Source organism: Rhincodon typus, chromosome 24, assembly GCF_021869965.1.
Source record: "Rhincodon typus isolate 14 chromosome 24, sRhiTyp1.1, whole genome shotgun sequence".
Taxonomy (NCBI): Eukaryota; Metazoa; Chordata; class Chondrichthyes; order Orectolobiformes; family Rhincodontidae; genus Rhincodon; species Rhincodon typus.
This window is the reverse complement of record NC_063355.1, coordinates 25,233,386-25,249,752: the sequence shown is the minus strand read 5'-3', so window position 1 is coordinate 25,249,752 and position 16,367 is coordinate 25,233,386. Positions and strand designations below refer to the sequence as shown.

The 16,367-nt window shown below is 38.9% G+C and overlaps 1 protein-coding gene across 4 annotated transcripts in view; it reads left to right on the top strand.

Annotated features, from left to right (window-relative positions):
- atxn2 (ataxin 2) overlaps positions 1-16,367 on the top strand; it is a 45,808-nt gene that overhangs the window by 5,042 nt on the left and 24,399 nt on the right. For 2 of the 4 annotated variants that reach the window (XM_048611399.1, XM_048611400.1), the window contains exons 4-8: positions 432-629; positions 2,911-3,089; positions 5,487-5,696; positions 8,065-8,241; positions 14,392-14,613. In XM_048611399.1, coding sequence (XP_048467356.1) covers positions 432-629; positions 2,911-3,089; positions 5,487-5,696; positions 8,065-8,241; positions 14,392-14,613 — 986 coding nt within the window. The remainder of the gene's footprint in view (positions 1-431; positions 630-2,910; positions 3,090-5,486; positions 5,697-8,064; positions 8,242-14,391; positions 14,614-16,367) is intronic. The other 2 variants (XM_048611402.1, XM_048611401.1) reach the window with 1 other exon arrangement.

The following is a 16,367-nucleotide window of genomic DNA, read 5'->3' as shown; positions in this document are numbered from 1 at the left end:
AGCAGGAAGGCTGACGTTTCGGGTCTGGACCCTTCTTCAGAAATGGCTCTGATGCTGCTTGGCCTGCTGTGTTCATCCAGCTCTGCACCTTGTTATCTCAGATTCTCCAGCATCGGCAGTTTCTGCTATCTCTGAATCGATTTTAACTCCACTGCGAAGCCCCATTTCTGAAGAAGGGTCCAGACCCGAAGTGTCAGCTTTCCTGCTCCTCTGATGCTGTTTGGCCTGCTGTGTTCATCCAGCTCTACACCTTGTTATCCTTAATTTTATCCTTCCTTTTCTCACTTTCTTTGCATTCCTTTGTTATCTTTATCGTGTGTTTTTTTGAAATGTAGTGTTTCTTCATCTTATTCCTAATAGGTCTTAAGATTTTCATTGTCTTTATTTGTTGTGGTTTTCTGTAACTTCTTTTATCTGTATATCTCGCACAGAGTACCTTTGGAAAGGGATAATTCTGAAGAATTTTTACGACGTGAAGCTAGAGCAGCTCAACTTGCTGAAGAAATAGAATCAAGTGCCCAGTATAAGGCAAGAGTTGCATTAGAAAATGACGAGAGGACGGAAGAGGAGAAATACACAGCTGTACAAAGATCTCCGAATGAAAAAGAGAGCCATGCTGTCAGCCCCAGGTACTATCTCACTTCTTTACAGATGTGGTATTCTGCAGCATTTAATTACCGATCTCATTATTGAAAATTCTCTGGGGTGGATGGGTAAAGGGATCAGGATACAATGTAATTCCATATTAAAAGAATCTTAAAGCCAAGTGCAAAGTTATGAATGACCATCTGGCTAAGGTGGATTCAGTAAATAAACAGAAATATATGGGAGTTAATAATAGTGGGAAGCATTTAGAGAAATAATTCAAAATGTTGGACCTGGCTTTCGGTAATACATAGAAACGTAGAAAATAGGTGGAACAAGCCATTCGGTCCTTAGACCCTGCTCTGCCATTCAATAGTATGGTGGCAGATCATCCAACTCAGTACCCTGATCCCATTTTCACCCATATCCTTTGGTCCCAAGAAATGTAAAGGCAATCCCTGGGTTGCGAATGGATTCTGTTCTTGAGTCCATTTGCAAGTTGATTTGTACGCAAGTTGGAACATGGAGGACAATATAAAGGAGCTGTTCCTAAGTAGAAGAAATATTTGTATGTTAATCATTAAAATTACACCCCTGTGTGGGTTTGCATATGTAAACACAAGCATTCATGAAATGGGGACTGCTGTATCTAATGTCTCCTTCAAAACATTTGACGTTTGGCCTCAACCACTTTCGATGACAGATAATTTTACAGGCTCACCACACTCCGGGTGAAGAAATTGCCCCCTTCTCCACTCCCACTGCCCCCCCACACCCCCTAAAATCTTAAATGGCCTATCCCATATCTTTAAACAGGGACCTCTGCTTCTGCATTCCTGAATCATTGATAACATCCTTCCTGCATTTAAGCTTTGTAGCCGTGTTAGAATTTTGTAGATTTGTGACTTCCTCCACTGCCCGATTCTTCTAAACGCCAGCGAATATAGTCCTAACTGACATCAGTCTTGACATCCCAAGAATCGGTCTAGTAGACGCAAACAGATAAGCCAGTTGGAGAACCCTAGGAAAGTTATGAGTATAGCCTAAATAACATGAAGCAAGAGCTAAAGCTAAAGCGGAAGTGATTTATCCAAGATTAATTGATTTGAGTCATGTGAAGAATGCAAGAGGACATTGTATGCAAGATGAGAGTAAATACCTTTCAATGGATTTTCAATGAATGAAGATCACCTAGCAGTTGACTTGGATAATGTTACTTCACACTGAGTACCCATCCATCCTGAGGAACATAGCAGCAGGCCATTCAGCCTGTTGATCTTGCTCCATTATTCAGCATAATCGTGGGTGATCATCTCTTTCAAAGCCTTTGGCTGACATTATCCCCTTATCCCTTCATGTCTTTCATATTTAGAGATCAGTCAATCTGTGCCTTAAACAGGCTTAATGTCTGAGTTTCCATAGCCCTATGTGGTAGAGAATTCCAACGATTCACAGCCTTCTAAGTAAAAACAAATCTTAACTTTGTCCTAGGGGGCTAACCCCTTGTTTTGAAATTGCTCTCCCTTGGTTGTAGGCTCCCTATATATATTATCCTGCTAGAGAGTATGATAAAAATAGAGTCAATTATGTATTTACACACACACTGTTTAAACCAGAGCATGATGGAATTTAAAGAGTGTGATTTACTTTCTCTACTTGAGTCAGACCTTGAAATATTTTTGGTTATTGTAAATGTCAACTTTTATTTTTTCCTGTACAAAAGATACTTAAAATCAATACATTAGAATAATGTATTACAACAATGAATCTGAAGGCAGCAAATAATGAAACAGTTCTAGAAATATAATCTTTATAGCCAAAACAGCAATTAAGAATTCAATAATTGTGCTTTTTGCAATCAGGTGGTGGAAAAGTAACCATTCAGGATTTTGTTCTTACTTATCTGAAGGTCTAGTACCACCATTCCACCTCCACTCCTCTTCCCAGCTCTCTTTATCTGCAGCTCCCCCAGCCCCAACATGCAGTCCTGAAGATGGATAATATCCAAAATGTTGACTGCTCCTTTCCTTCAGATGCTGCCTGGCTTGCTGTGTTCTTCCAGCCTCCTGTTTGTCTACATGGATTCTGGCATCTGCAGTTTTTATTTTGTCTATCTGAAGGTCAAGTTTGAAAGTATTGGGTGAAGTTGCAACTTATCTTTTTCTGTGATCCTCCCAATGACTGAATACCCCATTGCATTCCCATTCATATTCACACTTCAGCAATGGTAACTAGAGAGGATATAGTTTAATTGTTCTTCATTTTATACAGATTCAATATTTCTTGCTGTTTTATTTTAGATCAGTGATGTTCTTTTTCACATAGGGAGAATAAATACATTCCACCAGGGCAAAGAAATAGGGATGGAATGTCTTGGGGAAGTACAAGACAGCATTCACCAAGGATTGGACAGTCCAGCTCAGGCCCACCGCCTTCCCGGGCTGGATCTCATACACCAGATTACAATCCTAATTCTGGGACAGACCAAAGAGTTGTTAATGGAGGCAAGTATTTACTTCAATTTGAGATATTTATCAATAATGTTTGTTGCACATTTGGACAGTGCAATCTGAACTTTCATTTGGTTCTGCAGTATGTAGAACTAAAATATTGGCAAGTTCATAAATGGGCCTTATATCTGATTCTGTTAGAAATCCTGTGCTTTTTAAAATGGATGTTGCAGTGTGTATTGAGGTTATTAAAATACATTATTGTATAATTGTGCATATTTAAATCCAAATTGGTCTCAGGAAGAAGGCTTGTTTAGTTTTCACTTGGGGTCTGTCTAGGTCCACCATAGGTGACTTTTATTGTTTGTATATGGCATACTTTCTGTGGTACCAAGAGTATTTGAACATATAGGTACAGCTGAGAGCAATGTTTATTTTTAGCACGAGTATTTATAAATGCACAAGATGGACAAAAGTATTTTTTGTGAATGTACCTTTAATAAAAACTCAGGACATATTTCTGTGCTTCTGACAAACTAAAAGTTCTTGAGAACTCATAGTGATTATACATGATACCTTAATATTTAATTTTAACCACAGTTTTCAATTATTTGTCCGAAAGTTTATCCTTTTGGAATTCCCTCTCCACTCTCGCATAAGCTGCTTTGTAAGCACACTTAAGATAATTGTGACTTATAAAGAGGTTTTAGGTAAAGTCTTCAGGTATAAAAATGCACATGGCTTTGACTTCTAATGTACATTGGTTTACTGCACACAAATCAACATGCTTTGAAATATTTCAATACCAACTGTTTGGATTATTTAGTATTTAGGAATTGGCTGGTTTGATAACTAGAAGTTGTAATCTGTGAATTTTCAGTGCCATAGGTAGTTGCTATTCATATTTAATTTCAAACTTCCTTTTATCCCGTAGTCAATTCCATTTGACATGATGATCAATGTGAATTAGAGCACAGTTGGTCATATACCTGAATCTTAAGAGCATGTAAAATTACCTAACAAAATTTCTTTGAATTAGATTTGGTTTCTCTGGTATTAACTGGACAATATCAAGGATTGAAAATACAGGAAGCAACAGAAGTTCTTCAATGAAATTGAAGTCTATATTTCAGCTATTATAAAGGAACAATAATACAAGTAAATTTTAATTTGAAATTGAAAAGTAGAACACAGATGGATGATTTGAATGTTTACAGCAATTATTCACTTTTTTTCTATTTAAAATGACCACATTGGTAGTTGATTTTTGGGGCTGTATGGATTTCATTCCCAGGGTAAAACTCATTTTATTAAAAAGTAGACTAGTCTGTGGATTTATTGTTGTAGTGGCCATCCACTACAAGGATAATGTGTGGCACAGTAGGTTCACTCATAATTTCATCTGAAGTAACTGCCTTTCGTCCAGTCAGGATGACAGCACAACATTTAGAATTTATTTTTATTAGTTAGCTGCAAGATGGCTGATTTGAGAAATAGGGGGAAAAAAAACCACCAGTTGGAGCATAGATATATGGGGAAACCGAAGTAGATACCATTTCTCTTCACATTTGGTTATGTCAAGTGGTGGAGTACTTTATTTTAGTATTCAGAACCTGAATTGAGATGTTCTGTGCCTTACTGTTGGCAGTCTTAGCCTTGATGAATTCTAAACTTCTTCAAAACAGTTGACTGAGTGTGGTTTCTTCCTCTCTTTTTATGCAACTGCTAAATATTTCTGGCAAAATAAAAATTTAGATTCATAAGCCTTGCAGCTTACACTAAATAATACTTTGGCATATTTTTGTATTCTACATTTCTCATAAGTTGAAGGAACTTAGCAATCACTATTATTCAGTACCTGTCTGTAGAGAGAATTTTTTCATGACCCCCAAGTTCTTGTGGTAATGAATATCTCTGCTAATTAACGAATGTTGGTTTGTGTATTTATAGTACTGAATGCAGTGGCATTTTGTGCTGCCATCTATAGATGCAGCATTTCTTAAATATTTTTGTAGAACTTTATTAACATCTCACGTTGAATGGTTCATGGAGCACCACTTGAGAAAAGCACCTCAGGACAAGGCAAGAAGTCAGATTGTGACAAATTTATTAAGTATGGACGTCTTCATGCACATTAGAAGTACTTGCTTTCAAAATACATTTTTCTTCCATTTTAAGATAAATTAAAAGCTTTGTTTTACTTTCCAAAAAGCTGAGGTATAAGACTTTTTAAATAGAATGCTGGATATGACTTTTCTGTCCGTGTGCCAGTATACTGTGTATACTGCATATATTTTTAAGTGTGCATTATGTTTTGAAATGACGAAAAAGTGTGAATTATCTTATAATTATTTATTGTCTTGTAAATTGTATATAATGTCATTTTTTTTGTTACTTATTCCCATATTTTTCTTTAGTTTTTACTTTCCTTCATATCATTTGTTCTGTCAGGTGTTGCCTGGCCATCGCCTTGCCCATCTCCTTCCTCACGCCCACCTTCTCGCTACCAATCAGCTCCCAACTCTCTTCCACCTCGGGCAGCCACTCCTACCAGGCCGCCCTCCAGGCCCCCTTCACGGCCTTCAAGGCCTCCGTCTCACCCCTCTGCTCATGGTTCTCCAGCTCCTGTCTCTACTATGCCTAAACGCATGTCTTCAGAAGGTACTGCAGTTAGTCCTTCCATATGTTTGTTTAATTTCCTTGTTATATAATAGTTTTTTTGTTTCTTACCCTGCAACATGTGTAACGTTTGAAAACTAAGCACGTTTTAATCCTTCTTGCTTGCTATTACCTTGTCTGTATCCACTTCCTTTAAATATGTTTTTGTTATTGGAAATGAGCAATTATATAAATGTGTTTGAGAAGGTTGTGTGATGCTTAGTGGTTGCATGTTGGTTACACTACTTGGCTTGAAAAAATAATTGCCTAAAATCCAAAGAGCTGCTTCTGACATTCAAATAGGATTATTTTACTGTGACACTGAATCTGAGATTTTTTTCATTTACACTATGTGTAGGTTAGTTTGGTGGTGGGAATTGTGGGTTGAAGAATAAATGTCTGAAATAACTAAGTGATAGAGCTCATTGTAGCTTCACAAATTCATCAGTGACTAGTCCAGATTGATCTACAGCTTTCACTTCTTAAAAGTGCCTTGGACACTTTTTTGCAGAATTAGCCATTATTTTAATGTTTAGGTATTGTGGGGAAAAATTACTTCTTTAGGATCTGTCTTATTTCTCCCAAATTTTATCCAATGAATTTTAAAGTGATGAAATTAACGTAATAGGCAATTTGAACTAACCACTTAATAGGGATCTCCAGTGTAACATTCTGGACATTTCCTTGAGCAGCAGAAGATGAGAACTCCAACACAAAACCAAAGCAAAGTACTGATTGCTGGAAATGGAATAAAAATACTAGAATATTAGGAATGCTCAGCATGTTGGACAGCATCTGTAGAGATCATTAACCTAGAGCAATAAGTCTTTCTCCAGAGATGTTACCTGACCTGCATATTTTCAATTTTTTTATTGATCAAATCAGTTCAACCAGGTAACATTCTCCCAAGTTACATGCAGGTTAGTTTAGTTGTGATTATTTTACATGAATTTGGGCGATCTTGTAATCTGAGCTAAAGCTGTTTTTAGTGCACTTGTTGCTGTTTTAGTGTGCAAAACTGCATTCATTTGTAAAATTAATATTTTGAGATATTGCTGTATGGCTGCTTGAGGGGCCAACTTGTATGACAGCTTCGCTGCACGTTTATTGCTGCTTAAACATTTCTTACATGTGGTATGTCATTGAAGCAAATTACTTTTAGAAGATTACTGACTAAAAGATTTAATGATGGTTTCTATTTTGAGTGCTAATCATTTGAAAATGATTACTTTTCCAATGCTAAGGAAGAAAATTAACTTGGAGGTGTAGGGTTATTGATTTGTACAAGTTAATGCTTGTACTTGTGTAAGAGCTTTGTAAACAGTACTATGTGTGATTTTTCAGGTTGCTGAAGATTCAATCATATAGTGTATAATCTAAATTGTGTAACGGTTTACTTATGTACTTTAAAAAGAGATCTACGTAGTACCCAATGTGGTTATTTGAGAGTGCTGTTATGCCACGGAACTGGAGGGAAGAAAAATCACTTGGGGTGAATTTCTGGTCCTAATCACAGCTAATTAACGTACTCGCTGAGAAGCGCAAATGTGTAGTAAGTGAGCACCAGAATGGGCTTTGCAGGGAATGTAGCTTCCCCAGCTTCAAGCAGGCAGATATATCTGTTGCCAATTGCCAGTTGCAGTGCAGGCTCAACCATGATGGTTTCTTGGGTTAGATGGCATCCAAGGTAAAATTCAGCATTTAATTACCTTATCAGTACAAATTTAAGCTTCCTAAAGGTGACCTCAGAAATATTAATATGAGCAGGGGCTAGATGATTACAGAAAGCTTTCTGGAGAATGTCACTGTTGAACCTGATTCCCTTGACATTGTTTCAATTGTATACTTTCAGTAGAGCTAATGGTGTAGTAAATAAGAATCATTGTTTTTCTGCTAAAGTTATTTTCCCTGTCTCCTGGACTATGTCCATTTGCAGATTCCTATTGCCCATTATACTTGTCCATTGAAGGTTGAACTTGAGGCCTTCTCGATCTATAAGGTGCATTTAATACCTCTGCCTTCCCTGCTGACATTAGATGAAGTAGGATGACAGTATCTTTGGAGCATAGACTGTTGCATAGATAACTTGGGCTGGGTGGCCTATTTCAGTACTGGACATTCATGTAAGTCTGTAAATTCAGACTTTTTTGAATGGTTCAAATCAGTGAATGAGCAGCAATAAAAGTCTGTGGTTTTATGAACTGCAATGATATATTATCTTCTGAGTACCCTATTTCTGCAAGCGACATGTGAGTGTAAAGATATTAGGAAGCTCCCAGTCTGTAAACTTAAATTTGGAGATCATCAGTCTCTCATTTTCTTTGCCATTTTTCATGTACTAATATTAATTGTATTTTGTTTTGTCATCAAGGTCCGCCACGAATGTCTCCGAAGGCACAGCGCCATCCTCGTCATAGAGGTCCCTCTGGTCGAACTGGCATGTCTTCAGGTTCAGATTTCATAGGCCACAATGTATCTGGAGAAATTTCTGCTCCTGTCCCACGAAACAGCCCTTCAGGAGGGACTTGGTCATCTGTCGTCAGTGGAGGTAAATCTACTTAAATTTGAAAAGTTGGATTTAACTCATTTCAGTTTATCACCTAATCTACAGGTGTTTTTTTTTTTTAGCATTAACAAATTGTATTTAGGGAGCAACTTTCTGCCTTTGGAAGGCTTTTCCGTATTAATCAGACAAAAATGGATCACAAAACCAAAGAGGAGATATTAGAGCAGTGATCAGAGGCTTGGCCGAGGGGTTTTTGCATACAACAAATGAAGGAATAGACAAGTTCAGATTTACCAGTTCTGGAGCATGTGGCCAGAGTCAAATGAGAGTTTGCTGGAGGAGATGGGAGGGACAATATCATGTGGAGATAGAGGAGATTAGAGATTGGAAGATGTAAGGCTATGAGAATCAGAGAGACTGATGAATGAGCAAGTGTAGATCAGGAAGGGTGAGAGTGGGAACAGCATGGCTTATCAGCGGTAAATGTTTGGATGAATTCACAGACTAAGGTGAATGGATAACTAACTTGGAAAGCCTCAGGATATGGTACGGTCTTACCTTTCAGAAAGGATGCATTCTTGGTGAATGTTACAAGTCATGAAATCATGAACAACAAACATGGTTTGCCTGCAAGTCTAAAAGACATCAGACCTGCAATGGAGCATCTACGAGAGAGAATTTATAAATTGGGGCTGAGGTGCAAAAACTCAACCACTTACTTAGGAATCCAAATGGCGCACAATTCAGCTGTGTGGAAACGGTCTGCAATGATTTCAAGAGGAATAGCAACAGTTACATCTCAGAAAATCCATAAAATCATTGGCAGGAAACTGCTATTGGGACAGTATTTAACTGACTGTAAATTAGAAAAGCATATTTTAATAACCGAAGGAAGCAGGCTAGCCAGTATTTATTGCCATCCCTAGTCACCCTTGAGAAGGTGATTGTGAGCTGCCACCTTGAACCACTGCTGCCTGTGTGGAGGTAATTCCAGGATTTTGACCAGCAATGCCGAAGGAACAGCGTATATTTCCACATCAGAGTAGTAAGTAGCTTGCAGGTGGTGGTGTTCCCATGTGTTGGCTTCCCCTGTCTTTTCTAGATGGAAGTGATCACGGACTTGGTAGGTGCTGTCTAAGGAACTTTGGTGAATTTCTGCAGTGCATTTTGTATATATGACACTCAGTTGCAGCAGTGTATACATGGTAAGGGAATGGATGCTTGTGGATGTGGCACCAAGCATGCTGCTTTGTTCTGGATGGTGTCAAGCTGCTTGAATGTTGTTGGAGCTGCACTCATCCAGGCAAGCAAGTGGGGGGTATTCCATCACACTCCTGACTTGTGCCTTGTGGATGGTGGGCAGCCTTTGAGTCAGGAGGTGAGTTACCTGCTGCAGTATTCCTAGCTTCTATCGTGTTCTTATATGGTGAATCCAGTTCAGTTTCTGGTCGATAGTAATCTCCAGCATGTTGATAGTGGGGGCTTCACTGATGGTAACATGATTGAATGTTAAGGGATGGTGGTTAGATTGACCATCATCAATAAGAGACATTGCCTGGCATTTGTGCGGCGCTTAATGTTACTTGCCACTTGTCAGCTCAAACCTGGATATTGTCCAGGTCTCGTTGCATCTGAACATGGATTGTTTTAATATCTGAGAAGTCATGAATAGTGCTGAACATTGCGCAATCATTGGCAAACATCCCCACTTCTGACCTTTGTGGTGGAGGGAAGGCCATTGAAGCAGTTGAAGATAGTTGGACCTAGTCAACTACCCTGACTGATCTCCAACAACCGCAACAGTCTTCCTGTGTGCCAGGTATGACTCCAGCAGAGTTGATAGCAGTAATAAGGGAAATTTAGGGCTAATATAATGAAGTAATATAAGTAATCCAACGTATAGTAAAGGAAGTAAGTTTAAGACTTGGCTCAGTTCAATTGAGTGAAATGCGTAACCTGTAAAAATGCCAACTAATGGAACTTATTGAACTTATTGATGTCCTAGACAACTACGTGCTACCAGCTGTAGGAAACTGCACTAGGTTTCAGAGATTGGGCAGTGTGGAGTCACTGTGGCATATCTGTGAGGCTGTGTTGTAGGGATAGCATGTTCAGTGAGTTGGTCACACTACAGCTTAGATGTCTGGAGGCAGAAAAGAAACCAGTGTAGTCCGAGAGAAACAGGCATGTAATGCAGGAATCTCCTGGGGTCCTGCTATCAAATACATTTTCTGTTCTGGAAGCTGATGAGGTTGCTGGTCCCTCAAGAAATGTACTCCGAGCCAATTTTGTGACAACATGAACGGTTCAGCTATACAGGAGGAAGAAGAGGCATTAGTGATAAGGGATTCGTTAATTTGAGGTGGCGGGGCAGGGGATACGGTTGGACATTTGTGGCCACTGACATGAGTGCAGGATGTTATGTTGTCTCCCTTGTGCTCAAGAGTCAAGGAAATCGGCACAGCAGTCTTCTGGGAGACGGTGAACATACAGGAGTTCTGGTCCATACTGCCCTTTCTATCAGTTGGTACCAATGTGGTCCCGAGGTCAGAATTTAGAGAGCTAGGTTGAACGTTACCAAGCAGACCTTCAAATGTAGTAATCTCTAGATTGCTCCCATTGCCACTTACAGGTGAGTCCAGAAATAGAAGAATAAGGCAGATAAATGAATGGCTGGAAAGATGGTGCAGGAGGGGCTCTGGGGAAAATGACACCAATATAAGTTGGATGTTGCACCTGAACAGAGCTGTGAATGAGTTCCAGAGCTGGGACCATGAGACAGTATTAGAGAAGAATACCACGCTTCACAAAATACTTAGAGACAGACAACAGTAGCATAGAGAATAACTTCGTAGGTTAAGTTGAAGTAAGTCAGAAAGGACTGAAGTCAAAATCAGGGTACTGTACATGTATGTAAATGCAGAGTACAGTAAATAAAATTGTAGATTACAGGTGCAAATTGCCATGATGAAATGTGATGTGGCCATGACACAACTGGCAAAGGGAAGGGTGGGACTGGATATTAAATATTCCTGGGTACAAGGTATTCAGAAAAGATGGAAAAGGAAGGAATGATGTGGTGATATTGATTAAGAGAATGACCCAGAGGGTTTAAAGACGATTAATCGAGCTAGAACTAAGGCACAAAAAGGTTGTGATTACTTTATTCAATGTACTTTATAAACCACTTACTTGTGGGAAGGATGTAGAAGAGCAAATCTGTTGGAAAATAGAGATATCAACATTAGAGAGGAGTTGTACAGGGGACTTTACTGAGTGTAGACTGGGATGGCAATGGCATTAAGAATGGAGAGAGGCAAATATTTAGGAAAATTTCCTACAGCATGTGTGTCCAGTCTAACAAGAATGGATGCCCTGTTGACCCTGGAAATAAGACAGATCAAGTGCCAATGAGGGAGCGCTCATAAGCTGGTGATTAGTGTACTGTAAGATGTAGAAAAATAGAAAAAGACAACTGGCAATCCAGAGTGAGTACTGGGAGAGTGAGTACTTCGGTGGGGCATGAAGGGAGCTGGAACAGAAGATTGGCAGGAAAAACTTCCACTTTCAGAACTTGATGCTGTGCACGGACCTCAGAGACCCACACAGAATTTTAAAAATTACAAAACTTAAGTTAGATGGAGTATTGAGATAGCTCTATTCTACTTTATTTTGTTTGTTTCTTTTAAACCTTTATCGGAAGCTTTATAGCAGAAATGGTGCTTTAAAGAATGTCAATTACTGTTGCAATCTGCTTTAACAATACCTACACGATAGTAATTTGACTGGGCTGTACTGCAGTGGTGCTATAACATTTGTTGGGTTTTATTGAGTTTTAAGGCTTAGTGTATCAGAGTTTTTGCTCTTTTGGGTGAGAGGTTCCGGTTGAGCAAAAGTCACAAAAACAGAAAGCATGGATAAAGGAACTGGATTTTCTTTGAATGAAACGTTTTGCTATGCTTGTATCCTATGACAATTGTGTATCAAGAATTAACACTCCAGTGGATGATACAGTGCACAGAATGCTTTGAGCAGATAAACAAATTTCTAATAGTGAAAACAAATGTCGGGATTTTACTTGAGTTTGAAGATAAGTGACATGGATGTGCATTTCACCGGGTGGTGAGCTGAAGCAGAGGTGTAGGTTGTATTATGTGATCATCTTTGTGATGGAATACACATCCAGAGCACAGCAGGGAGCTCTTTTGGAGACCTTGAGATAGCAAACAGCCTAATTCAGAATTGCACAATGGCAAACGAACGATTTAAATCATATCAACACACAATGACTTTGTTATTACTCATGTTTAACCCAGTTAATTTCAGTTCATGTAAGACTGTTAGTTGAGCGCTTTGACAGCACATGGCAGTGACAGTAGGAAATGTGGTGGAGAGAGAGAAAGCTGAGTTGTCAGCATGCATGGTGAAGCTGATCCCATGTCTGAATAATGTCACCAGGGGGCAATAAGTAGATAAGAAATAGGAGGTATCCAAGGACTAATCAGGTAGAAGCATCTACATTAATGATAAGTCAAGAAGATTAGCCATTGCTGCATTTGCTTTGTCTTTGATTGGATAGTTGAGTGGAACCAAGTAAGGGCAGTCTCAAAGCTGGACAGTAGAAGAAGGGAGGACTGACATTATCAGAAGCTGTAGAGAAGTTGAGGGCAAGGAGGAATAATACACTATTTGTGACTTTGCTTAGGTCCAATTTCTAGCATGGAAGCATGGAAACCTGATTGGAGAACTTAGATATGGACTTGCAGGAAAGATAAGCATGAATTTAGGAGGCAACACGCTCAAGAAATTTGAAGGGAAAAGGCTGTAGTTTGCAAGAACAGAAGATTTGGGGTTTTGTTTTTTGGACATGTGTTGACAGTAGTTCTGAAAGAGAAATTATAGTATGTTGTCTTGCGTTAGAGTTCACTCGGTGAATTTTGGTGTCCAACAATTTTGTGGGAATGTAGTTAATTTACATTTCTGTAGAAAATGAAGTTTAATTCAATATTTGTTTTCTTCACTGAAGGCTGCGGTGTTTTCTCAGTGCTTGTATACAGTGCCTTCAATAGCATGTCAATATCTGTAATAAAAATTGTAGACCTATTTTAGTTTGTTCTTGTAATTTAAAATGGCAGGCTTTTTCAAATTGAAGTGACTCGTACAGTTAGGTAACTGAATTTGATTGCGTTCTCAACTTTTTGAGATGTGTTGATTCTGCCACTCCTAAACCATTTAAAATCAATTAGGACAGACTAAGCCTAGTTCTTATGAATCTTTTCGAACAAATAGGCCTGCACTGATGGACTAAACTGACCATTACACTGATGTTGTAAGGTTGCAATGTCTGTGCTTTTTCCTCCACTACTATGAGCCTCCATTGCAGTACAGAAGTCCACGCCACTATTTCCACATTTGCACTTCAAGTCTGGCTAGTTACCAAAGCTGTGTGGATAGGCAGCTGCAACTATTTACCTGTTCAAATTTGAGTATAAATGTATACATTAAATGCATGATAAATTGATTTAAATTCAGTAATTTTATGTCTCTTTATATTCTATCCATTTATTTTGTTGACTGAAGTGGTTTATCAAAATTAGAATGGTCCCTCATGTCAACATAACCGAGTAGGATTATATCTCAAGTTAGTCTTAACAAAATTGCAATGAGTGATGCGTTTAAACTTTCCCTATTCAAAGATCCAAACTCTCAAAATTCAACAGCCAAGTATAATGGAATTTGAAAACCAGATAATTTAAACATCCCAGGCATGAATGAATAAATAGTCCTTGTACATTAATCAAAATCGCAGCAACTTTCAATTAAGTAGCGACCAAGCGTGTTTATTTTTGGCTGAGTTAACTTGCCCATCAAGAATTTTTAAAATTGGGTTAGTTCAAAGCCAATCAATACAGTTGTGCATATTACAATAAAGAAAACTGAGAGGAGCCAAACGGTCTATCCCATTTTGGTATTTTTCTGTTTTTCATTGTGTTTCATTCCACAATTTTTGTTACAGTTGCACTTGCCCATTAGTGTAAACTGGTTAACAAAAATGTGAATTTCTGTTTGAAACTGTTTATTACAGAGCCATCAATTTAATTATGTTTAGAATACTTTTCCGTAATTTGGATGCGTCTTATTTAAGGTACAATAGTCGCTTGAAATGATTTAACTTTTCCATTGAAACTTCAGGGTCAAGTGCCCGTTTATCTCCCAAAACACACCGACCACGATCTCCTAGACATGGTAACCAACCATCCCAGTATAGTCCTGGAAATGCTTCAAGTGGAATGACCTTATCTTCTCCACAGGCTGGCAGTGTCCCAGCTGAATCTCTAGCCATGCCTGCTGCCGCTGTTTCTCCTACATCAGCCAGCCCTGCTGTGAATAGAGCTGTCACCCCATCATCTGAAGGCAAGTCATTTTTCTGTTCTTCAGATTTTGAGACATTTTAATGCTTGTGCTATAATGTTGTGCATCATTTTCTGCAGAGTGTTGAATTTTGTTTATTTTAGTTTGTTAAGGATACCATTTCAGGAAATATATTTACATAATTTTCAGTTGGTGGTAGGGAGTGTGCACCAATATTGAAATAAACAAAACCTGACCCAACAGCTTTAGAAGGCAGAACTTCAGAATGACCCTCCATATGATATGAAAGCAGATAATTCTGTTGTAAAGATGGTGCAAAACTTCAGCATCCAAGAGATGAACTTGAAATCCCAGATACCGGTCACCAAGTCTGCTGCTTCACAGCTGTGATATTACTTGATTCTCCCCTGCTTTTAATTTGACAAACCACACAAGAAATTAGGGCTGATGATCAAAAACCTGGCCAAAGGGCAAGGCATTGAGCATTTTGGAGGAAATGTAAAGTAATAGAACTTTGGGGAGGAAATTCCAATGCTTAAGATGTTGGCAGCTGAAAGAACAGCCATCATTAGTGAAACTGTTTAAAATTGGTGATTCTCAAGAGGCCAGAAATGGAGGAAGCCAAGCATTTTGACGAGTTGTTGGACTAGGTAGATTGGAGATGGGAAGGAATGAAGCTACGGAGGTCTTTGAAAACAAGGCTGAATATTTTAAAATTGAGACATTGTTCTGTACTGGCTCTTGGCTAAGCACGGTCATGGGCAAATTGGACTTGGACTAAGGGCAGAGGCAGCAGAATTTTGGATGACTTAGAGTTTACACCGAGGGGAATATTGAGGCTAGCCAGGAGTGCATTGGATAATCAAATCTAGAGGTAACAAAGACAGAATGAGAGTTTCAATATATGCTGGACAGAAGCTTGGGTGTAGTCTTGTGAATTTACAGAATTGAAATTCAGTAGTCTTAGTGATGGAAGGGAAAGAAAAATAAATTCTGAATGTTGGAAATCTGAACTAAAAACAAAAATACTCGAAATACTGAACAGGTCAGGCAGTACCTTTTGTAAAGAAAATCAGTTAACTTCTGAAGTCTGACCTTCGTAATGATATGGATACATAATGGGAAGCTTATTAATTGTCAAATATAACATTGAGGTTGCGAATGATCTGGTTCAACCTGAGATGCTGGCTAGAGGGAAGGATGAAGTTGGTAGCTTTGGTGAGATCATATCAGATACCAAAGACCATTCAATATGGGGAAAGCGGACCATTTTAGGAAGAAACAAAAACATATTGCAGGAAAAAGTCAGCAGGTCTGACAGCATCTGTGGAAAGAAAGCTGAGTTAGTGTTCTGAAGAAGGGTCATTGAACCCCAAGTGCTGATTGCTTTCTCTCTACTGATGCTGCCAGTATCTGCAGTTCTTTGGTTTATCAATTTTAAGATTTTCCTAAGGGAAAACATACAGGAAGCAGACGTAGGTGGATGGAAGGTGATATTATTGTGATACACCAGAGGTTAATAGGTGTTGAGGTCGGTTGGCTCGCCGAGCTGGTGTGTTGTTCCGCAGACGTTTCGTTACCGTGCTTGGTAACATCCTCCGTGCAGCCTCTGATGAAGCGTCGGTGTGTTTTCCCGCGTGGCTTTTAAACTCTGGGGTCCGTTGTGGTGGATTGTCTCACTTCCGGGTTTCCTCCATAGTGGAATGTATAGGGGATCGAGTTCAATGTGTTTATTAATAGCCTGCTTCGTGGAGTGCCATGCTTCCAGGAATTCTCGTGCTTGTCTCTGCCTAGCC